We start from the raw sequence: 24177 nt of genomic DNA on the forward strand, positions 1-24177 counted from the left end.
GGGAGGTCTAAAGAAGGCTAAGCGTCCAAGAGATAAACACCTCACAGCTATCAGAGGCATGGCAGGCCCCTAAGAGTTCCGTTTTTTCTCTTCCTTCCGCCAAATGATGGATAGCACCATAATCCTTTTACGGATAGATGGAGGCTAGATGGTTTTAGAAAGCTGTAAGATATCTCAGTTGCCCTCTGTGCAGATCATAAGACAGTCTTCATTCTAATGCACTTTTGGGCTGCAAAAGATCAGAATCAGTTTTCACTTGGGCCCTATTAAGGCCTTGTCCACTCCCCAAAGACTCTCCTGCTGTATCTACAGGGACTGACTCACTGCACGTGCAATACATGCAAGCAGAAGGACTTTCCCAGCTGTCGAAGCTGTCTCTTTTCCACATAACACACTGGCTCTGCCCTGCAGACGTGGCGTTTTTCACGTGCTGAGCCAGTATAGCTCTGTCAACAAAACTTCCAAACGCAGACCAGGACTGGTGCAGTACACTTCTCACATGGAGACCCCAAAGTCTGCACCACCCTTGAGCTTCCTGATTCAGGAGAACTCAAGGGGAGAGTCTATTTTTCACACCAGCTACCCATTCCTGAAGTCATATGGCCAAGGAGCACCCCAGCGAACCACCCTTCTACCTATGGTTGCAGGGGGAAAAAATACAGTCAGGAACACAATTCTGTGCCATTCAGAGCAGAACAGACCTCTCCTCTCTGTCCAGTCCATACCACGAGCACCTAGATCAACTGTAGATAGTGCCCCTCAATCCCTCCCACACCAGCTCCTCACAGCAGATGCAATATCTTCCATGTGAAAACATGGAGAGAAAGATTCAGTCATGGCACTTCCTGAAAGAGGCTGAGAAGCCTTGGCCCAGGGAAACCTCAGAGAACAAAGCAAAAGAGCAGCAACGCCAGGGACGAGAAAAGAAAATTCAGTCCTTCTCCCTTTCCCATCACACCACCAGCATTCCTCAGTTCAAAGTCAAAAGGCAGCTTTCGCCAAGAGCCTCCGAAAACAAGCTTCCAGTCCAGTGAGCTAGAGGAATGTCACTTCACTGGTCAGTTGATATTCTGCCCTCCAGGAAAGTTTTCATCATTTCAGGTAACCAGAGAGAAAAACCATCAGTTCAGATCAGCTCTCCTGAGACCACCAGACTGTGGCAGGCCTGGTCTGAGCAAACAGCTCTGCTGAATGTCTCTCTGTGGTGCCTGGGAACGCTGGTCAGAAAGGAGGAGGCTCACCTTTCAAAAAAAAGGGTGGGTATGCTGTCAAGCTGCAGAGACTTAGCTTGAGAACAGAGAACTTCTAGCCAAATAAGCAGTACTACGCCCCGAATTAGTGGCCAATTTTTGGTTTGTTGTTTTATTTTTATTTTTTGGTTCCAAGGAGCTTTCTGTCTCTGCCAACACAAGCTAGTATCACTAACGCCAACTCCTTTCACAAAGGCTTTTCACATAATAGACAACAACAAACTGAAATATTTCTTGTAGGGAGAAAGACAACCTTCAGAATCCACACTGAGCAGACTGGGAAGAACACTGCACCAAGCACACGCAGAACTCCAGTGTTCAGTAACTCGCACCAGATGACAGCAAAAGCAAGGCTGTACTTCAAAGAAGCAAGCAGGGAGACCACTAACATAAGCAGTGCATCCTCTGAGCTGTACTTACGGGAGGTGATGCCAGGTGGGAAGTAGAAGAGCTGCTGGAGGAACTACCGGAACCTGAACTGGGATAGGAAGGCATTGGCACAGAAGCAGCTAAAAACAAGGGAGAAAAAAACACAACATAAATTAGTTGCCAACCTGAGATGAGTCAATAAAAGAAGGTCTTTTTCATCTTTTCACATCAGGTTTACTTCATGTATCAGATGCTGCCAAGTAAAGGAGAACAGCAGAAAAATTAGCATGCTGTTCAGCTCTAAGATTTTCCTCCAGCCCCTCCTCCCCACGCTATTTCACAGTTGCAACTCTTAGGGTGGATGCAGAACATCCAACCAAGATCAGAGGTCCACCCTACAGCTGACCTATACAGGCAGCAAGATGGCTTCTGCCCCGAAGAGCCTACAAAGCACCTTTGTAAATGAAGGGAAAGTTGTGCAGAAAAATGGACTGAGTTACTCAGGCCAGTGACACAAGTTAGGAGCTAGACTGCTTCCACACCCTCACAGTTTCTTCTTTATCAGCCCTTGTGGCTTTGAGCAACTACCCCAAACGCTGGGAGCTCTACTATGTAAACCACATCTGCTCAAGCCAACACAGGCCCTCTTAAATCAAGCGGCATTACTCCACACTACAACATTATGGACTCGGTTAAGATACAATCACTGCGCATTTATCAAGTCTCTGTGGGGAGGAGAAACGCACTCTCTGCAAGAGCGACCATCGTGGGTGAGAAGTGAGGTGCAAACAAGGATCCTGGCTCACGCACCATTTGGCATTTGCAGGCTTGGAGCCCTGGGCCGTTCCCTGCATCAGCCCTTTGTAAAGCCCTTGCAGAGTTGTGCTCCTCAGTTTGCCTAATGACTCCCAGATATGACACACTCGATATCCGAGACATCCTGGGGAAACAAAGTTCTTCGCCATGTAAAGGTAACTTCTCATTTCTGCTTTGTGCTTGCTGCCCCCCCAAAAGTCATTCAGGCATCTTAGGCCACGTAGTATAAAACCCCACAGATTTAATCATTCCACAAGGAAACAGTTCATTGCTTCTTATTCCTCAGCTCATTCTTCCTCGGTGACACCTTCTGCAAGTTAAAGAGCTTTTGCTTATTTAATCTCTTCGTGCAGAAATTGTTCCAGAGCGCTGGCTGTTTTTGCAGCCCTTCTCTTGATGTTTTATTGTTCAGTATCAGAACTGTTCGCTTTATTTACTTCATTACTGAACTGTTTTTCCTGTAATCTTGACAGAGGCATACAGCTCACGCTGAAAGGACAAGTTAGCATCGACCTTCAGGCAGAAAAGATGATCAAGGCATCACAAGAGCAAAGAACATTCAACTCCAACGACTTATGCAAGTGAGGTTCAATAAGTAGCTTGGGAGAGCTCAGCTCAGGAGGGAGATGAGTCAAAGGTAACAGTGACTCCTCAACGGGCTTTGAAACTTTTAGTGCTTCAAACTCCCCAGTCCCCCAGCACCAGACCGAGTGGTACAAAGATGCAAGAGAGTCCCAACATCCTTGCTAAGCTACTTAAAATCAGATTTTACTTTGCAACCACTTTGGTATTTGAATGACTTTAGACAGAGATCAGAGGCGACGATTAAGTGAGGAGAACATTTCGCTTTGCTCCTCTTCCATGGTGCTGGCAGAGAATTTGCATCTTGTATCAATTTCTGCCTTTACAGGACCTGTGCTAATGACTCCCTGCTTAATGCAAGGAGGAGTAATAACGTCTCAAAGAACACTTCTGTTTGAAGTAAAACTACTCCTGTCATTAACTGCACCAGCTGCTACAACATACTTACTCCACTCAACTGGCTAGGAAAATAAAAGTACATCCCTCTGCAATTAACTGTTGAAACAGTGTTTTAGCGATAAAAGAATGGGAAAATATGCCTTTTAATAAAAGGCTTTAAAACGTTTAGCCTATCAAAGGAGGTTAAAGGATGACTAGCTCGGCGTCTCCCAGCACAAAGAGAGCGGTCGCCCAGCTGCTGAACTCCTCACTCCGACAGGGATGCAACAAGAGCAGCAACAGAAAAACCAAGCCAAAGCAGCGCAGACTTAAAACTGTAACGGTGTAACCGGGCTCACAGCGATCTTCTCCACCCCTCGCTAACGCTACCAGAAACGGAACGCTTTCCTGCAGACGTTAGGCTATCCTGCAAAGGGGGCGATTCAGCAGAGCGCGGGCCCTCGTGCAGCAGGAAGCCCCCCGAGGACTGCTGCGGGTGGCTGCAGTGCCACACAAGCGTGCACACACACGGACGCCTTCCCGGCTTGTGTCAGAACACACGGGCAGCGCTCACTCCACCACAGCTTTAGCGCTTAGGTCCATAATGAAAAAAATCTTCGCAAAGCTTTGTTAGAGGCTACTTTATTTTACCCCCTGCATCTACGCTGTACTGGGTTTGTCCCTGCGATGGGCCATGCAGCTAAAACACACCGTCCCACATCCAGTACAGGAACAAGCACCGCGGCACCCTACAGGCGGACGTTCTGGGAGGTCGGTCAAGGACTTGGCACGGAGAGCCACGTCGCCCACAGCCGGCATCGTCTCCCAGCTCAGTGGGCTTCCCGCACAGCTGGTGCGCTCCCCCCACTCAGGGAACACACACAGAGCGCTGAGAACTCGCCTGCAAGATGGAGAGCCCCAGCCCCGTCCTGCCTCTAACACGCTGCTTCTGATCCCAGATTGACTCCTGCAGAGGAATCCCTACTGCCTTCCCTATACAATTCCCAGAAACCAGGGGGGACATTTCCCCATTATCTTGCCACCTCCTACAGATCAATTCACCCTTGTGCAGACAGATCTCCCCATTACATAAAGGCTCTTTTAGGAAAAGGTAAGTGATTTTTGAACTGTATCCACATGGGCCTGCTGCAAAACTTGTGCCACCGTTCATTTTTCCTGGAATTCGTATTTTCATTAGAGTCATTTCAGGGCTCTATCAAGGTCCCTTCCACACTATTTTGGTTTTGTGTTTATTATTGATTTGAACCTGGCTGCAATTGAGACTTTTCTATTTCTGTCTATTTGCTTTGGCCAGCTTTCCACTAATCTCTAAAGGAAGACAAGCAGGCAGGCTTCTCCGCTACCAACTGAAACCCAGATTAAAATTCTATCTGCGTGAAGCACAACCTTTAGATACAGCATCTTTAATCATGTTCTTCCTTAAAACCCAAACTCCCCAGATCCACTCTGTAATACCGTGAGGCCCAATACAAAAGCTCCCGCTGCTAAAAATGAACTTTCAGTCCATGCAAGTAGAGCCCTGAGGCTTGGCTCTGACCAGCTATCTGACTCCCATACGCCTCTCGGTGCATTTTTCCCTGCCAGGCACCCAGGAGAGCTTGGAAGCCCGACACTCGCTTCCATCTCCTCCACACGCCCAGGCACTCCCAGTTCAAAATTAAAAAGGGTGCAAACACTTGGCTCATCGTGTTTTCAGCTCAAGTCTGAATGCGGGGAATATTAATGTGAATTGTAGGCCCCCACCCAAATCCAAAAATTGCTGGATTGTAATTGTAATGTAAATAAGTCTGTTCTCGTAATTGTCCTCTCCAACTCGTTCCAGCACCAAAACAGAGTGGATGTTGCATAACCAAAATCAACTGGTTTCAAACGGGAGAGCTACGAGCTGCAGAGGGAAGCCTGCGCTCCAGCTGTGTGCATCTTGATCCTGAATCCTACACCTGCAAAAATCACTGCTGACAAACCCTCCTACAAGGGGCTGGGCTGTCCTAAAAATAACTGAGCCTCAGGCTTTACAGAAGCTTTATTTGGAATCTGAGTTTTACACGCGTTGGAGAGATGCGTTTTTGTTATTATCTGGATTTAATCAAAACCAATCATCAAGAAGTTATTTGACTGCAGTCTCTGACAAGGCAGTAGTTTGAGTGCAAAAACAAAGGACTTGCCTGAAGAATACGATTGTTTTTCGAGTAAAAAAAAGTCTTACCACTAAAATTTTTTTTATCTGCACAAGTGATGGTGATTTTTTGCTAGTTTCTACCTGGGTATTTTATGTACACTAAGATTATAAAGATGGAAAAAACAGAAGCCAGACATCTTCCAGACACTTGAACCATCCCAGCAGCATTACCTCGTGCACTTCTGAACCACAATTGCTCATGTTTAAACTCTCTTAAGTCAGAGCAAAGGAGGTACCAGCTTTGCATTCATTAAAGACAGGAGCAAAAGAACTCCAAAATACTCTGCACGGGTGCCAATTACAATGTGTTTACGGACAGAAAACTTGCACAAGTATCTAATTATGCCTCCTCCTGTGTTATTACTGTAACGCACTGCCCCGTCTTACATGGCGATCAGAGGCCTGGCTACAGACAGACGACATCCTGGCTAGACAGGGTCTTTTGAAGACTTTATTAAGAAAATTTTACACATCTATAGTACATTAGTCACATGTACAAAACCCATAATAAAATATAAATAAAGAAACAGAACGTAAAGTGCATGGTTTACTTAAAACTCAAGGCCTTGAACCCACTCTCCAGGCTAAAGCCTGTGGCAATCAGAGCTTTGTGGTCAGCACTGGATATCAGAAGATTTAGGTTCCTTCTTTCACTAAAGGAGTGAGACGATTCAAGGGACGGGAGAATTACCATCCCTCGAAACCTCAGAGGAGAGGATGAATTTGTTAGAAAAGTCATATTTAAAGATTTTTGACAGAAACGTTGATTTTGATGAAACATCTTGAAAAATATGAAAATTTATTAAATGAGGTAGCTTTGGCAACTTCGAAGTTATCCACTTGGGAATACCGTGGAACTCTTAAATAGCATTATGAAATCCAAAATTTTCGTGCACTAGAAGAAATCCGTATGATTTCATGAGGTGGTAGTCTAACACATATCCCAACAGAATAGCTCCTCCCAGAAGAGCTGATAGCTCTTACGTCATTTTTAATTGCTGTGTTTTGACCAGGTCTGGACCAGCCTTTGCAGCGTTCGGGAGCCTGGGTGATGTCCTCAGCTCTGTGTGCCCGTGGCAACTCTCCCGTTCTGCCCCTCTGCCTGAGGGCAGATCTGCCTGCAGGGGCAGAGGCCACCGTGCTCAGCTCAGACTCCAGACGTCCTCAGATGGAAAGTGAGCAGCCCACGTTAAAACTGGTTTGGGACCTAAATGCATGCAGTTATCGGCATCCACAGCACAGGCATCCCCGAACTGTAAGCTCCTTTAGGCTGCACGCTGGGTCCCTGAGCATAGCTGAAGTCTTGGTGCATTCACCATGCAACGGGTATTGTTCCAAACACAGATGCTTGTGCAGATTATGCAGACTCTAAGGGAAACTTGCACGCTCAAATCTGCATGACCTACTTGTGCTTCCCCTGAAGTCAGTGGTAGCACGATTATCAGTTCCCAGGGAGAATGAAAAACACCAGGGCAGGCTGTTCCTCCTCCCAGTTCTCCACTATGCAATCCAATCTGAGCACGACCATCATGATTCAAATGCAGCCATCTCGTCTTCTTCAATGCTTCCCACACTTGTGATGCTGTGCCACACATTTATGTGAAGTAGCACAATAAACTTCTGGACTTTTTTTGGTTCTGCACACACAGCCAGGGGGCTAGCCCCTGAGCAACTGTGACTGTGTTTTGTCACCTAGACCTGTGCAAATATTAAGCCCCCTACGGTGTTTAGCAGTGCCCTGTACAGCTGAGTTTTTCTGATGAGACCACCACAACCCAGACGCTTGCTGACACACTGGTTCTTCTCTCACACGTTCGGAAGTCACCAGGACCACTACTTCCACACGCAGCCTCTCATCCAGGCTCTTCACTGCACTTCCCGGAGGCCTCCATCCAGCAGCTGGTGCCTCCACAGCAGACTACGAGAACGATCTCCTCCGGTAGCAGGCTTCTACCAGTGCACAGCATCTTGGAGACTTCCAGCAATGAAGAGGTATTGCTCCCCTCATCTTTTCAAAACCAGTAGTAGTCTCTCCTGCCTGGAGAGGACTCCAGGCTGGGAACATAGACCTGGAGGCAGGGGCCAGCAGGGCAGCAGAGAGGTCTGGAGTTAGGACAGTCCTTACCTGCCTGTACAGGGGCCCTCTTAACTGGGCCTTGACCACACGCCATTAACTGTGGTGCAGATGGGGGCAAAGGCTGAGCTAGAAACCCCTGCTCATAACGGTGCCTCTGGTTTCTGCACAGCAAGTGTGCAGAAGTCGGAAACTGAGGCCAAGCCAGCAGAATCCTTTCATGTTTGCAGGGGGTTTCCTGTTCCTCTGGCCAACGAAGCAACCGAGCAGCTGGAGGTAAGAGATGAGCTGGCTGGCATGCAGGACAGAGCCGTGGGAGCCCTTCCCTGCCCGCAGGGGGATCAGACTCCGAAGGCCGTTTCTCACACAGCAGCGGTACAGCAGGTGCTGAGTGCCGAGCTGGCTTCGGAGCAGTCCTAAACAGGCAGAGCCCTTTCTTGCCTGAAGAGGAGTCCCGCTTCACAGGACTCACGCCACATCTTGCTGCTTTGCAAGCTCCCCTAAACCAGAACCATCTTTTCTTGCCCGCAGGACGGTCACCTACATACACAGTTAGAAATCTGTATCAGAAACAACTGAGAAGCCCTGCTCTTCCCTCCAGGGGCATCCACTGTGACACATGTCCGAGAGTGGCTCCGTGTTCAGAAAGCACCGGGCATGTTTCCTCTGAAACCTCCAGCCCTTGCGTTGGGCACCCCAAATCAGAGCCAAGGTTTCCAGCAGTGACTATCACTTACTTAAGAGATTGAAGGCCCAAGAGGATCCTTCCAGAAGAAAACAGATGACCTTATACGATTCCACTAAACCAAGTCTTTTGGCCAGCACTGTTATATCCCATGCGCTGGCAGCAGCTCGGAATTGCTTTCCCACAAACAAAACTGAATCACAGTACATGTGGTTGGAAATTTGCAAAGTTTTGATTCAGAAGAGGGAAGAAAGAATTCTCAATAGAAATCCGGCTTTGTTTTGGACAGTTCTCACAGAGCACCAGTAAATAACCTTTCTAAAACAAGATTTTGCAAGATTTTGGAGGTAAATGTGGCAGGTTTCAGTTACCAAATGTTCTTCCCATTAGGTGGTTGTACCAAATGTACCACACCTGATAAGAATGTCACCACCTTTCTGCCCGTTCACTATCTTGAATCGTCCTACTGATGTGGCTGAAAAAACATGATCTTGCTGCATAATCCTGTTTACCTACAAGCATCCCCACTGGCCAAGCACTTCACAGAGAACAACTGAATGCATTTCAAAGCTACATTTACCTCTCATTTAGGTTTCTAAATAGCCCCCAAATCCTCCCTTTGAAGATGTCGACAACATTAAATACATTTTGACAGCAAAATCTGGACACGACACGGTAATGAACCCTGAATCCACACCTAAATAACCAAGAAAACAAAGCAGTCTTTTTGTTTCCTTTTGAACTAGCAGCACAGAAGACACGTCATGGTTCAAAAACTGTTGTAATAGAAATGCGACACTTACATTTCTTCATAGAGGCACTTGCATCCAAGAATGGGTGATGGAAAAACTCATCTGAAAAAATATCAAGAACAATGAGTCAGTGAAAGGAAATGACTGTAAGGAGTTTACAAAGCAGTTAAGCATAACAAGTTACAGTATTTTTTACAGTGAATTTTCCACACAGTCCAGTCACTTAACCATGGAATCTGACTGTTGATGCAGATAACACTGGTCAAGAATGCAGATGCAACCGGATGTAGGACTTGCTCAAAAAAATAAGTTAGATAGCAATCCCTGGATCCAAATAACTATAGGGGAACACAAAAAAACAGTAGCTCCTATGCTACAGGCATCTCTGCAACATCAGTTGGGGGTGGAGAGGGAGATCAGGCTGGCCAGCTACACGAATGAAAAAATAAAAAGGGAAGAAAAAAAGTTTTGCCAAAAGCATGGCCAAAAGACATGAAGATTTGAACCTTAGGATTCACCACCACTACAAATGGATTTTTCTTCCCCATAGGGTATTAAAGAACTTGGTAAGGTTTTGCTGCAAGCTACAACTTCGGGTTGCCAGGAGCATAAACCAAATTACTTGCAAATGCTCCCGTCCTCCAACAGCTGTTGCAGTTGTTGGAATGGGATTCAGTTACCAAGGGCCAGAAACTGACTGTCAGGAGCTGGCATGGCCATGTCACAAGCTTGTATCAGCAAGAAGGGGAATTCTAAAATGCAAAGAAACATTAAAAGCCCCAATTCCTGACTGATCAGGACGACAAGATACCCTAATCGTAGGAACCCAGGGAAACTATATGTTTATACCGTGCTGCCACTAATTCCACAGAAGAGAAACACTTCTACGGAGTGATCTTCCATGATACACGGAGCCAAACCCATCCTGCACTTAAGGCAGAAATGCATTTTGTAAAAGGCCACCACGGAACTGAAAGCCCAGAACTCCCTTTTACACCAGCACAACCGCCACAGATCTGCTTATTAGGGGAGGATATTCTACTCGTCCAGGTCAAATGTTTCCATCCTGGCTTGCTAGAGACCCTCTACATGTTCCCCTGTCTTCCTAAGCACCTCTCCTGACTCTGCCATCTCCAATCCAGTGAAGTTCTACACCGAGTCCTAGCAGAGCCCTCCCCTCCTCTACCACAATCAGCAACCCGAAGCGACTCAGCCTTTCAGGAGCATTAGTCATGGATCAGCGCTGGCTACTCGGCTAACTGCGAGAGCAGCTCAACTTGTTTTCCCAGCATGGATTTCCTATTGCAACACCCAAGGCTTACAAACTTCTGAATTCTGTAAACAGCTCCTCTTCAGACAGTGAGCTTTCCAGAAAGTAGCAACTGGTTTTGACGTCTTTTTTAAAAAAAAGAAAACAACACAACTTAATTCCTCTTTCCCAAGCCGCTCCTTGCCACGGCCACGCCAGGGTCCTGTAGTAAGAGCACGCTGGTTTGGCACTCAGCACAGCAGAAGCGATGCCAGGTTCCTCTGGCAGAGAATGTTGGAATCTCACAGATAAAATCTGCTGTGGACGGAGAACATCCCTATTTGTGAGGAGTTGCTCAGCTGCTGGACTTTCCTGCTGCTTCTTGAGCCCACTCCTCTAGAGGTACCATCCCCTCAGCTACGCTGATTCAGCTGGCTATGTAGTAACATCTGAGGGGGTGGAAATGACTACTGCTTCCATGTTTCCCCCTCCAAATTGCTTGTTAGCTGTGCTTACAAAGCAAAATTTAACAACCCTGCTTGTGATCATCAACAGGAAACTTCAACTTGAAACCCTCCTTGTGCTCCTCTAGATAATCCTGGAATTGCAAAGGCCATCAGTTCCTGGTAGAAGAGCAGCTGAGACACACAACAAGCAAAAGGAGCTTCAGTCTTGCATAATGAATGCTTTTGGGTGAACCAAGATGTGGGGGAGCTTTGTGGAGGACGCCACGCACATCTCCAGACAGATTAAAGGGGCCGGCCTCAGGGACCAAGAAGGAACAGCACATCCAGCTCCTCAGTGATCCGCCCTGACCCAGGAGTGCACGTGGATCTTCACCTTCAGAGCACAGAAGGGTAAAGGGACAGCTAACAAAGGCACTGACCATCAGCCAAACATTTTTTATAAATAGCATACGTGGACAGAGTAGCCTCTGGTTAGTTTGCCAGTAGCAGGACACAGCCCCGGTGTACCAGGAGCCACCTAAGAGAAATGGCTCGGGGATCTGCTTCAGATGGGATCTTGAGCTTCAGGACATTCACAGTCTGTGCACTGCTGGCCACTGGCAGCAGCTGAAAACATGACGGTAGGTGGGCACAGAGATGTGCTCCCATTTAAACACTGCTACTGTTTTGGCAAGAGGCATCATCTGGCAGCGTCCTGAGCTGACACTAAGGAAAGGAATAAAGGAACGTTCAGCAGGTGTATTTCAGGGTCTGAGCCCCCAGGAACATAAAGGAGCTGAAGACCTAGCAACAGAAGACAGTAGGGGAAGGAAAACAGTCGTGTCACAAGCAGGGATGAAGCTCATACTTCAACAGAAGTAAACAGGAGAAAGGAAGGAGAGGTGGATGAGAAAGATGCCAGACAGCCATTGAGATCTGCCTTCTATGAGGCACAAGGTCCATCTCAAATACAGGCTCCTCTAGGAACCTGCAAACCCTCCCTGAGAAACAGTTCTATCTCACAAGGACATGCCAATCTGCAGAGAAAAGGATCCCTTATGTGATTAACAGGCAGCAATCTCTATCCAGCAAGATGTGCTGTAACCGTTGTCTTGAGTGAAATCAAAGCATATTATCTCAGATTTCCAAGTGTTAGAGACAATGACTCATGCAGTCTACTCCCAAGAGGTACAAAACCAGCTTATAGGGTGGCTAAAAAGGTTTACCAGACTCCATTTCTGACAGAGGGGAAAACAGGAGCCTCAAATGTGTTTTTCTTTTGAAATGTACAGCAGCATGACAGAAGCAGCAGAGATGCACAACCCAGAGAGAAGGTCTGCAGGGACTGCTGAGAGATACTTATATTCGGTCTGTTTGTAGCTACAACAACTCCCTTTTGAAAAGACTTGTGTTCTCACTTCTGCACTGCAGCGAGCAGTAGTCCTTCACATTCAGCACTGGATAATTATGATCAGCCTTGGTTAATCCATGTACTTGCTGTACCCAGATGACAGCGTCCCCAGAAAGGCTTTCCCAATAACTCTAATCCAAAAGAATAACAGAGGCTGCAAAACAATTTATCTTCATCAACTAGCATGTGATGCCCTGCAAGAAACAAACCACCTGTGCTGATAAGCAACAAAAAATAACAAAACTAACCCCCAGAAGACAAATACCAAACACTTTTATCCAAGTCTGACTAAAAGGTAATGCTCTGAAAGCACAAACAAGCACACTTTACTCTCAAGGAAAAACACAATGGATGTGCAAAAAGCAGCTAATTGTTGGCTGGTGTTGTGATGGTGCACAACTGATATTCAACACAGATCTGTGCGCTTTGAGGCCCCAGCAGCAAGGAAACCACTTAAACAGGCTTGCCCAGTGCCAAACCTAACTCAAACACGGAGGCTGGAGGAGCAAACTTACCCATTCACCAGCAACACAAGCTAATGGAAGCAAAGCTTCTGTTTGTTCTTCTCTGAACAGCATTGCTGTTCTTCTCTGCATTCAGAGGCTAACACACCATCAGGACCAACTTCCTTGGTGAGGAAGACACAAGGAAGACAACGTTCTTGTCCCAAGAAAGGTCTAGACTCTCTCTTTCTCTGAACTGCCTAGCACCTAATGATTGTTCTCAGCCTAGAAGGAATTAAGACACTGAAAAAAAAATTTAAAAAGGAAGTCTCCATGCCAGTCAAGTCGGGAGACAGGTCTATAGTGAGAGTCAGAGAGCGTATACATTAAACGGATGCAGCTTGCAGCTTGGGGAAGTAACTGTGACAGTAAGAACTGGGATGCACAAGATGCACGTTTCCCCTGACAGCATGCTTAGCAACACAAGTTCAGAGACTACAAAAGCAGAAGCTGGGAGAGGGAATGCAAGTAAGAAGCCAGGTACTACCAGTCTGGATGCTTTTCCTAGCACCGGCCAAAACCACGGAGGTCTGTGCAGTGCAATAGGTCAAGGAAGGCACAGACAAGCAGCACAGCCGGAACTGGAAGGAGGTCTCTTACCGAAGTCCATGCGGTCCTTGTGATTGCGCTGCAGAAGGCCCAGCAGCAGCTGCCTCAGGTGGCTCGATGTCTCCCTGGGGATGCTAGGATTGAAAACAAAAGCACGTAAGAGACCCTCCATCTACTGAAGCTACTTCTGCATATTCACGAAGGCAAACTGCAAGTGCAAACTCACTTTCTGCCTGCTGGGCTAGGAACACCATAGGAACTCACTGGAGAGAGGCTGGACAGGAACATCTCTGCATCTGTTTGGCTTTTACTCCCCATTGTCACTGCTAAGGCCACAGTGAATCAAGCTTTAGTGGCCTCTCCCATGAGCACCTGCAGATCCTTCCCTTCCACTGCACTTCCAACCCTCTGGTTCTCAGCTCAGTCTAGTCAATATGCAATATTTTGCACATGCTGAATAAAATATCTTCTCCTTGCTCTAACAGGAATAAGGAGGTCGTTAAAATGAAGCAGTTACTGAGGGGAAGCTCCCAATTAGGACATTCGTGGTGAAATGTATCACCAGTTACTGCCATTTTATTAAGGCATTTCTTTTTAAATGCTGCTTATGTAAGACTGGCAAGTGACCTCTGTCTATTTGCTTCTCAATATACATCATTTATTAGTCAAAGGCCAGTAAGATATGAGCATCTGGCACTCAAGCAAGCTAAAATTAGTGCAGCTATTTCCCTACTTTCCAGTTTAGCTAGGAAGAAAATTCTCTTTTCAATGGCCACTGCAGCACAGAAGAGCCAGCAAATCGTTGCTCTCTCCAACCCCACAAGCAGACTGGGGAGAGGCCAGGTCAGCTCTTTATAACCCTGATATACTGCAAGAAGCAGGGAATAAATGAACGGATTAAGGAAGGGAAAGTAGAGTTCAGCTCTTCTGTAAGTGGATTCAGTTCTGCTGCCTTTCCTCTGTAACCAGCAGCGCAGTTAGGGGCTGTATTTGCAGCGTCCTGCCTGCAGCCAGGGCAGAGCTCTCCAAATTCAGCGTAGGTGGCTCCAACTCCTTTCAGCGTTAACTCTGTTTACCGTGGCTGTGCCCAGCACGGCCCCACGGTCTGCCAAGCTTTCCCCTCTCCCCACGCAAGGGTCAGCCGAGGTGAAGGCATGTGTGCTCAGCCCAGTAATTCCAACTGCGCCGAGCCCGAGCCGACTCGGTCGCACAGCACGTGGCTCACTCGAGCAGTGCTCCGCTCTGCTGGGCTGGCATCGCTCACCACCCTGAAGCCAAGGCCGACCACATGGGGTGACACAACTGCTCCTGCACCATTTCCACCGTGTCGCAGACAGGGTGAAAAAGAAGCTGGGTCAGAAGTGTGAGAGTGGGGGGAAAGAAGAGCTAGCTGGCCCTGCCAGAACCTCGTTTGGTTTGGCGTGAAACCAGAGATGTTGGGCAAGGTGTGTATTTATATATATTCTGTGAAGTCCTAGGCCTCGCTTGTGCAGGAATTTGAGCCCAGTGATTCCTAGAACAGAGGATCATGCCAAGCATCCGTCGTGCTTGTTTGTGCTGGAGGAGCTGCTTTTCCATCCCTGACACTCTAACGCTTGTGTGGGTCTTCCCAGGCTGACAGAGGGGGCACCGGGGCTCTGGAAGGGATGCAGTTAAACCAAGCCTCAGTTTGAGCCAAGAGAAAACAACGGCTTGTCAAAAAAAAGGCGTGCCTCAGAAGCACACCATGTAATGGAATAACCCAGCATACCACAGCTAACAGTCTCCTGAAAAATACATTAGTGCAGGAGTCCTGCAGTCCTCCGGTGTTATCGTCATAACTTATTTATCCATGACACAAACTGCTCATCCAAAACGAGTCTGTTTCCCAGCAATGACTTGAGCTTTTGTATGATTTTAAAGCCAAGAAACAGGCAGGTCAAGTAGTAGACCTCAGATGTCAGAACAGACTGAGGACAGTGCAGATTAACAGCCTGTTTGTCTCCTCATACCTCTCACCTCTAAACCATCAAGCTTCGAAACCTACAGTATTGTTTTCCAAGGCCATCTTTTTAAACAGCAGCAACAAAGCTGCCTCCTTCCTCCCGTGATCTACTATATACTTTGCCATTCAAATCAGGCAACGAATGTTAGTTATTTAGATCGGCGCTATTAAAATTGTGAGGCCTTTGGGCTTGGTCCTACCGACACGGGCTCCCCGCCTCCGAATGGCATTTCACCTGTCAGCAATAGCATCGGCTTGGGAGGCAGAGGCTGCTGCTGAGGGTTTAATCAGCTCTTCCCCACCCCACTCCCAGGCCAAAACACACCGCTTTCCGTGGGGATGCTGGGGAGGTGGGTGCCAGCATGCCTAGCCTCGAGGAGAATGAAACCAAACCCTGGCACTGCTGCAGTCTGAGAATGAGATCTCTCGAGTGGTTTCGTGTTTCATCCTGCGCTGGCAGGGCTGATGGAGGCAGTTTGTTCGTGTTTACTCAGGAAATAGCACAGATTGTGGCTCACATTGAAGAGACAAATGGACAAGCTTGGGAAAGCATTAACAAAAGGCCACTTTGGATCCAACTTCTATGGTGGAAAAAAAAATGGGCTTGGATTTAAACTTTGGTGATATTTGGGAGTTAAAAAGCAGAGATGAGTGAAAATTGTAAACGCAGTAGCTCTAGCGAGCTCCTAATGAAGAAAAAGGACTAATCCCTACACGAACAGACATGCTCTCCTCTTATAGCTGAGTTTCATTCCTCCCCTTGGCTGTCTCCTACTGCATACACGAGCCAAAGCAGCAGCAAGGCAGCACGATCAGCGCAAGGGTACTTACTAATTGTAGGGATTTATTTCTCTCTTTGTAAGAGGCACTACCTCGAAGGTGAGCAGCCATGTTTAAGGCTGTGCAGGGGAAACAGAAGGGCTGCTTTCTGTTCACACAGACTATTCGGCTCCAGCTATGTAGGAGTGGTTTTGTTCCGAATTGTTTTGTTTGGGTGTTTTACTCTATCACACCCTCTGGTTCAATCCAGAAGAGTATGCAGGTACACCAAATTTAATTCTGATTGAAGTTTGCCCCTTCACCCCAAAAATCAAAAAATGAAGTATTTAAAGGGAAATTAAATGCATAGCACAAGTCATTGGTAAGAGGTCTGGCTGCTTTGTAGTTCCTTCTACCCACTCTTAAAGCTGTCTGAACTAACAAGGAAAAAATCCAAATCAACTCAATGAACTTCCAACATATGTGGCTGCATTAGCAGCTCTGCCAAAAGGAAGCTAACTTTCTGGTTAAAAATGCCTTCCAGAATTTGGATGTGTAATCTGGAACTTCAGCACTTTCTCTATACCAGGCTGAGGTTTCAAAAGCAAGCATGAGGTTTGGCTTTAGGAGCTTGCAGTTCAAAAGTGAAGACCACAGCAACAAAACCAAAATATACTGACAAATCGCAGCACCGCGTAGCAGCTAGTTACTTCACTAGGTAACATACACCCCTGGGACGAGGGCAGTTATCTTCCCTCCGTGCCCCATGGAGACTGCAGCAGTGCCCGTTTCCACAGCGGTCACAGTATCTCCTCCTGTTAGCAGGATGGACGCAAGCAGTTGCTATCGTGACACGTGAAAACATGGGAGTGTGATCTCCAGGCAGGTATGACAGATTGCAGGAGAAGCCGAAGTTTGGCTGCTTGCATGAATCACGAATTGCCATGATTTTTTTCTTCTTAATAGTGGTACCCAGCCTCAGAGAAGCCATACACAGGAAGGGACTACAACCTGGCTCCTGAAATCACGAACCACCCTGATTTTTGTTTTTTTTTTTTGTTTTTTTTTTTTTGCAATAGAGGAGAGCAGTAGTATCTACAGAAAGCAAGAACACCATCTCTGGAAATCCGCTGCTCTCTGACCTTCTCTGAGCCCCATCACTGCTGGTTTAAGCAATGGGGCAAGGCAGGTAGCCAAATATTTTATAGGCATCTCCCCGTGTGACAAGCCAGAAGCACGTGGGGATAGGTGTAAAGAGAGTAAACAAGTGCATACAAACATGAACACTGGGAGAATGCTTACTTCGGCATCAGCATCTTGTTTTTCTCATAGAAGAGACGAAGATCCTGTGGGCTGCTGGCCTGTAGGGGAAACATAAAAACAGTGCATGAAGCAGTTGATAGTAGAGGAAGGGGATTAACATTTCTATTTCACAGTTACTCTGCAGAGCAGAGAGGCACTTTTCAATCCCTGAACCAACAGAGACAATGAGAACCTGCAGTTTGCTTTAGTGTAAAAAGCCAGCCCTGTGACAGAGTGAAAATACCTTATTTCAGCCTCCTGCCTTTTTGTCGCTGACCTGGTTCTGCCCTGCTCTCCCGTTCTGAGCCCTGAGCTTCGTTTCAGTGGGCTCTGATGCTCAGGTCTGAGCTGGCCCAATAGCCTCACCCAAGAGGTGAAATAATTGCAGACGTGAGGAGTCCCAAATGATGAATGGCAGCTCCTGCTGAGGGCATGGATTACTGCTGCAGGGTATTTAGAAGAGGGCAGGGAGCCTGCTGATGGGCAAGGAATCTATGAAGAAACCAGGAACATGGGGAAACAGCAACTGATTTAGTTTTTTACTTTAATTCTAGGAAGCCAGAAGGTCTCAAGCCACAGCTCTTATTTCTGTAGTAACATATAGAACTGGTAGAGATGTTGACAAGATCCCAAATTGTGAGAGAGAGGATTGAAAAAAAGGCTCAGCACAACTAGAGCTTTACAGCTGAGGTTAAAAATAAGTACAGAAGCACAGACGAGTCTGCTAACATCACTTCTCCATTTGTTTTTATACAATCAACAAATGCATGCCAGTCAATTAACCCTAGTGTCTAAAGCTTTTCTGCTTAGGCAATATCTCTTTATTAAAGAGAGAGTAGGCTGGGTAGCATGACACAGACAAGGTAAATATAAACAGGGAAGGAAGATCAGAAAGATCCGTGTGCACCCAATTACTGGTGCAGCAGAATGCTTAGGAAAGTGTGAACCAGGAGGCAACAGGCAGCTCTCCTGGTGTTGCAGACAGAAAACCCTCAAGCCTTCCACCTGCTTCCATTTCTAAATTACAAGCATTTAAGGTCGATTAAGATGCTTAAAATGGCAAATCAGACAAGCCAATCTGCAGATGGCCATCACAATACCACCAACACAGCACGGCTGGAAAAGCAGCCACATAAGATGCTGTTTCAACATCACCTACTCCCTCTGACTAAAGATGAGCATGAAGTTAAGAACGGCTGAGAAAGCTCAGTACCAAACTCAAAGAAACCACAAGGTAGCTGCTAGTATCAATAAGACTGGCGTAATCCTGATCAGGACAGCACTTCTTACATGGTGTTAGCAACCCAAGCTTCGCAGCATTGCTTGCGGTAAGACCACAATGGGCACCGCTGTTTACACGCACCCTCCCACCCACCCAGATCCTTGCACAAACAGAGCTACTGGATTCCTAACAGAAGGAAATAAAGGTTTCCTAGTTCTCTCTGCAATAACCTACCCTCTGCTGTTCACAGACACAGCAGGGACCCAAACAGGAGACGCAAAAACACCGTTTTCAGAAGCCATTAAATGGATGTTGTTCAGCAAAGCATGTTGTTATGTAGATGCCAATCTGCATCAGCTTTCCAATCACCGCCGCTCAATTTGATTTGCTTCAGTAAAACTCCATTTTACACCTCTCCCCTTGCAGATTTTGCCCTGTAATTAGATTCCTAATATTTGGCAAACTTTAACGAGGCAAGTGTACACACTGCACCAAATGGCTTGGCCACGACACCGTGCGTAATGAAAAATATGCCTGACAGACACAGCGTACACGGAGGAACAGAACTCCACTGCAGGGAAGCTAAGTGTCTGCTCACATCAGAGAGATACAAGCCTTGGCTGTTTTCTCTGTTCATTTCCTGTCGCAACAACTCAATTGTTTCACAAATACAATGAGGCTCTGATCTATTTCAAACAGTGTTTTGTCAGAAATTTTCCTGGCAATAAAGATGAAGTATATTAAAAGCAGCACATATGCAAAGCCCAGTTCATTAGAAAGGGTTTCTAAGCACTAGCTTGGGTGGAACCAAAGTCCTCAATTAAATTCCCCTCCTCTTTGTACAAATTAAAAGAGAGACCCGTTTAGGGATGCTGTTTCTCCCCATTCTACTTTCTCAGTACAATTCGCACTTGTTCTGCGAGGATCATACCCAGGCCATCAGGCCTCTCTACACCCAGACCACGCTTTCTCACTGGGGCTTGTCCCCAGCAGCCCACAAAGCAAGCCGGTGCCTGACATAGGTGGCTGTCTGCTGGGGAGCACAGTCATTTTAATGAGCACCCTGCACAGACGACTGTGGATCGCCATTCCTTTGGTAAAACCAACTGCAGCTTCACGTCACTTTGAGCGTTAAGCGAGTCACACAGCTCTGCTCGTAGCAGCAGGCTCCCAGGAACGAGCCCACTGGTGGCAGCCACTTCACAGACCACTGCTACCTCCAGCCACTTCGCCCAGTTCTTCCTACAATAGTGTAGTGCTTCTCTGAGAATCCTACGATGGTATAGTGCCTCTCTGAACACTGAGATGCTTGTAAGACACTAAAAACACCATTTGAATTCCTTCCTCTGGGATTGAAGGCCTTAATATGAGATCTACCTTCCCGGTAGATACACACCCTGTCCAAGAAAAACATCAGAAAAAAGCACGCAAACATTTTAGGCGCCTACCAACTGCACCGTTCAAGGTACGCAGAGCCAGCTGCTACCTGCAGGGCAGCACCCATCTGCCAGAAGCCAGGATACAGAACGGAGAGTTCGGTCTTAGTTTTCCCTATCAATAGGAGACGCACCAGCAGGCCACCTCATACCCTTGCTCCCCCTCTCATGTTACTATGGAGCAGCTGCGTTAGCGTAACTGGGTCTGTTTTTGTCTGCCCTTTCTATATATAAGACAATCAGACAAATCCAATCCTGCCCCTCTGCTACTTTGTCCTGAGCAGCAGTGGAAACACGTTTAGCCAGCAAAGGCATTCAGCACAGCCCTGCCAAATCCCACCCGGTGCTGGCTGCCTGCGAGGGAATTGCACCCAAAAAAGCAATGGTGTTTCCAAAAGCGCTCAGCACTGGATTTGTTGCGCTGGGGGAAAAGCTGGAGCTGCACTGGGCTCAGTCGGAGGGGGCCAGAGACATTCACACCCCCGGTGAGCAGCACTGCCTGGTCAACAACTCACAGCACACGTCATGGTATCTGCTCCCCTCTCTGAAGCCTTTCCTTCAGATTCCTGGGGATTTGAGGGTGCAAAGATGCAATTCAGATACGTTAAAAAGAAGTGAGTAATAATGCCCCCAGCCCAACAGTTCCGAGGAAGAGCTTGAAAACCTGCTGCAAATACCTCTTCCTCATGCAGAGCTACATTTATTTGGTGTTTTAAGACTCCCAGAGCTAAGTGGCAAGCATCCAGAGGAACCTGAAAGGACAAGTAGCAGAAAAAAAATCTCTTTTCTTTAGCTGTCCTTGGAGGTTTTTCTCTCAGTTCCCAGGAGAACAGGATCTGGTCCGCAGACACGAGGCAAAAAGCTGATGGCTCTTACTACAACAAGAAGTCGATCGCTCTGTCAAATCTTAGCACAGCAGTCCAGCACCACTTTTAAGCTCAGCAAGGAATACCTGTCCCCTTGGACACAGAGAGCTGCTCCCAGAGGAGCAGCTTTGGGAACGCAAGAGCAGCCTGCCTAACAAATAAACCCGGAGTTCCAATTCTGGGTATAAAATCCTCCTCCAGTTTTCCTCAAAGCCCATTTTACAACACAGCAGGTTTTTTTTTTGTTTTTTTTTTTTAAGTGACACTTAATCTTAGTACTTACACCAGAGGACTTAATTCAGAAATAAAGCAGTAGACTTGGTACACCAGGCTTAGAGACTAATTGTTCATCTACCAGCTAGCTGGGATGAGAACATACACGTGCAGGTTAACTGGTTCAGAGCTGCCAGACCGGCAACTTGTGTTACATCTCCTGCTCCTCCCTGCTCCCTGGCCATAAAGCAGCGAGGAGATGCTTACAAAGGCTCAAACAGGAAACAACCAGGTTTCATGTTCCCTGTCAGGACTGCATGTCTGAATGGACTCGGTGCCACTGCCAGATACAGCTCTGACACGGGTACGTGTGTGTCTGTGCATCTCCTTACCCAGTTTTCAAAAGGGTCACACAATGGAACCCACCAGGATCACCAGTGCTATTCTTCCACCTCCCCAAAAAAGACTTGAGTCATTTAACTAATCATATTTCAAACATCATCTACAAGGACAAGATAGCTTTTGGAAATTATTTTTGACCTTGTGTGATTTTTTCTCCCCTGCCTGTCTCCAGTTTTGCTTCTAGTTGTCACCTGTCTACACAGCCTCCACCTCCCCGTGGTGGGCACTGGTCCCGATCTTTTTGTCCCAGCTAAGCACAAGAGAAGACTGCTACACTCGAGGCATTTCTCAGTGCTGGTCAGCAAGACCTGGAAACGCTGTTCCAGTCCTGTCCTCAGTGACGGCAACGAAGAGTTGCAAGAGCAGACCACTTATTAGGCAAGGCAAATTAACAGTTCCCCATTAACACAGCGCTCAGCAAATCTGTTTATAGGGATTATGAATCCTGTTAATCTCATCCCTATGGCAGCCTCACCGTTTTGTTTATGGGCATGTTTAATACAAAAAGCCCCTTACGACAGCTTCACCAGCCATCCTACCGACTGTTCACATCTGAGCATAGCAGTTTCTTTCTTGTCTGCAGGCAAGGAGGCAAGTAAGGGACAAGAACGGCTCTGGGAAGTTGCCTTGGGTGACCCAGCTACAGTTAAAATTAACTCTGAGACAGCTAGAAACCACACTCACGCATATACATGCACTCCCATATCGCTGTCTAGATTTACAGGCACTTTCTGGATTGACAGCTGCCTCAGCCTTTCCACACGTGTTTGATCTTTTCTCCATCTAACCCAGCCCCCTGAAGCCTATTTATTTTTAGGCAACTAATTCCTCCTTGCTACAGATAACACCGGAGTCCTTTTGGTTTGCATCTCCCTGAAGTTGTCTAATTGGCTCACGCAGCGAGCAGCCAGAGAGCCCGAAGGCAGCACGTTTCACGCTGTGCTCCAGACCCCCATGGGAATCTCAGCTAGACAGAGGTCAGGTGCTGCCTGGGAGGGAACACACCGTGAGGATTTAGCCTGAAGAGGTTAACATAAGAAATCCAGCTCCTGGCTGCCCACAACTGGCTGTGCCGCTGGCACTACGCAGAACGAGCCTGTTCCCTCTCCATCCGTTTCTAGATGACCCCTCCAAAAGCACGGTGTCCCCAGCACCTCTGGCCACAGGTCCATCACCTCTGTCCGCTACTCTCCTCTCGCCAGCCCTGTAAACAATAGCTCCTCGCCTGCTCAGTGACTGGCAGCAAATTCTTACAACACAGTCATGCCAACAACGAAATAAAGCTTGTTAACCTTTAACTAGCTTTCCAACATCTGCCCTAGACAGGCTTCGTTCACCTGAAACTTACAGCTGGGAGAAGGCAGCTTGTGACACACGCAGTCAAAACAAATAGATGGAGCACAGAGAACCATCTGGGCTGAGCTTTTCTTTCTCCCTGATCAAACAAATCCACAGCTGCCACTGCAGTAACAAATGGGGCTGGGCATTTTGTTTCAAAATACAAACCCCAAAAGAAGAAGGGGAGGTGCGGGTGGCGGGGAATATAGAGAAACAAATGACTCCTAGACCAACAGATGCCAGATGTATATGGGAAAGAAAGAAGTTCTCCATTCAGGCAAGCACAAAGCAAGGATCAGAACCTGCTGGGCAGGGGCTGCAGTGCCCCTTCATCGCCCACTGCAAGGCATGGGACTGCCATGGCTCAAAGGGACACGAGCATCACAGGACTGCCTCACCTCTGCGCGAGCCTGAGGACACAGATATAGATAGGCAGGAGGCCAATGTTATTCTGACCATCCTCCTGCCCAAAACCTCGTCTGGAGAGCTGAATGAAGCTGCCTGGTATTCAATTTTATTTCCTGTGAGAAGTCTTGGCTATAGAAGCAAATGTTTTTAGAAGAACATTTCTGCAACATGCTTGACCAGAATGAAATGACCAGAAAGAAAAGCCACCTAACTCTTTTCAAAGAAATCAGATGCCCGAAGGTTGTGTGAGATATTAAGTGGAAAAACTTCAGTGAAAAACACCTGTGAACGTCACCATGTTAGTGATAACTACGTCATTTAAATGAATTCAATATCAAGGGGCCTTCAGAGACTAAAAGGGACCAAGTTACAAGACCAAATCAGTGCAAAGCTCTCCTATGCATGCAGTCAAAGCCTGCTTTCTCCACACCCACATTTTTTCTTACTGCACAAATATTTTCTTTTATCCTAACAGTCATTTTCTCCTCTCAAACAAAGATACCAACACTAATAACAAGTGCACGCAGCCAGCAAGTGGGAGCCATTCAGGAGTTTCCATGTACTTTTGTAGCGGTGTTTATAAAAAAGAAACATGCAAAGGAAATGAAGTCTTGCGCTAAATACAGAGCAAGCTGGTGGGTAGAATATAAGGCACTGGAATGGAAGATTCTCATAGCAACAGGGAAAAAATTACCCTGAAGGAAAAAAAAAAAAAGTTCTTCACTCTGAGACAAGACCGAAACATACCATTACTTTCCTTCTGTATTTGCCCACTGTTTCTTGCAACAGATTCAGAATTCATTTTATCCTTCCTGATGATTTAACTGCATAAATATTCAAGGTCTCATGAAATTGTAAAGAGCTATAGAACTAAGCTCAGAAAATCCTGCAGATTTTTTTTTTTTTTTTTTAAAAAGGGAGACAGGATGGAGAGAAGTCAGGACACGCGAAAAAAGGGCTATAGTTCACAATTGCCCTAAATG

At 46.9% G+C, this 24177-nt stretch overlaps 1 protein-coding gene across 4 annotated transcripts in view; it reads right to left on the minus strand.

The window, feature by feature from the left end:
- ULK1 (unc-51 like autophagy activating kinase 1) overlaps positions 1-24177 on the minus strand; it is a 79808-nt gene that overhangs the window by 27977 nt on the left and 27654 nt on the right. For all 4 annotated transcript variants that reach the window (XM_035556571.1, XM_035556574.2, XM_035556572.2 and 1 more), the window contains exons 9-12: positions 17310-17368; positions 13316-13398; positions 9158-9208; positions 1671-1759 (exon numbers count right to left, since the gene is read on the minus strand). In XM_035556571.1, the coding sequence (XP_035412464.1) occupies positions 1671-1759; positions 9158-9208; positions 13316-13398; positions 17310-17368 (282 nt within the window). The remainder of the gene's footprint in view (positions 1-1670; positions 1760-9157; positions 9209-13315; positions 13399-17309; positions 17369-24177) is intronic.

Source organism: Cygnus atratus, chromosome 17 (genome assembly GCF_013377495.2).
Source record: "Cygnus atratus isolate AKBS03 ecotype Queensland, Australia chromosome 17, CAtr_DNAZoo_HiC_assembly, whole genome shotgun sequence".
Classification (NCBI taxonomy): domain Eukaryota; kingdom Metazoa; phylum Chordata; class Aves; order Anseriformes; family Anatidae; genus Cygnus; species Cygnus atratus.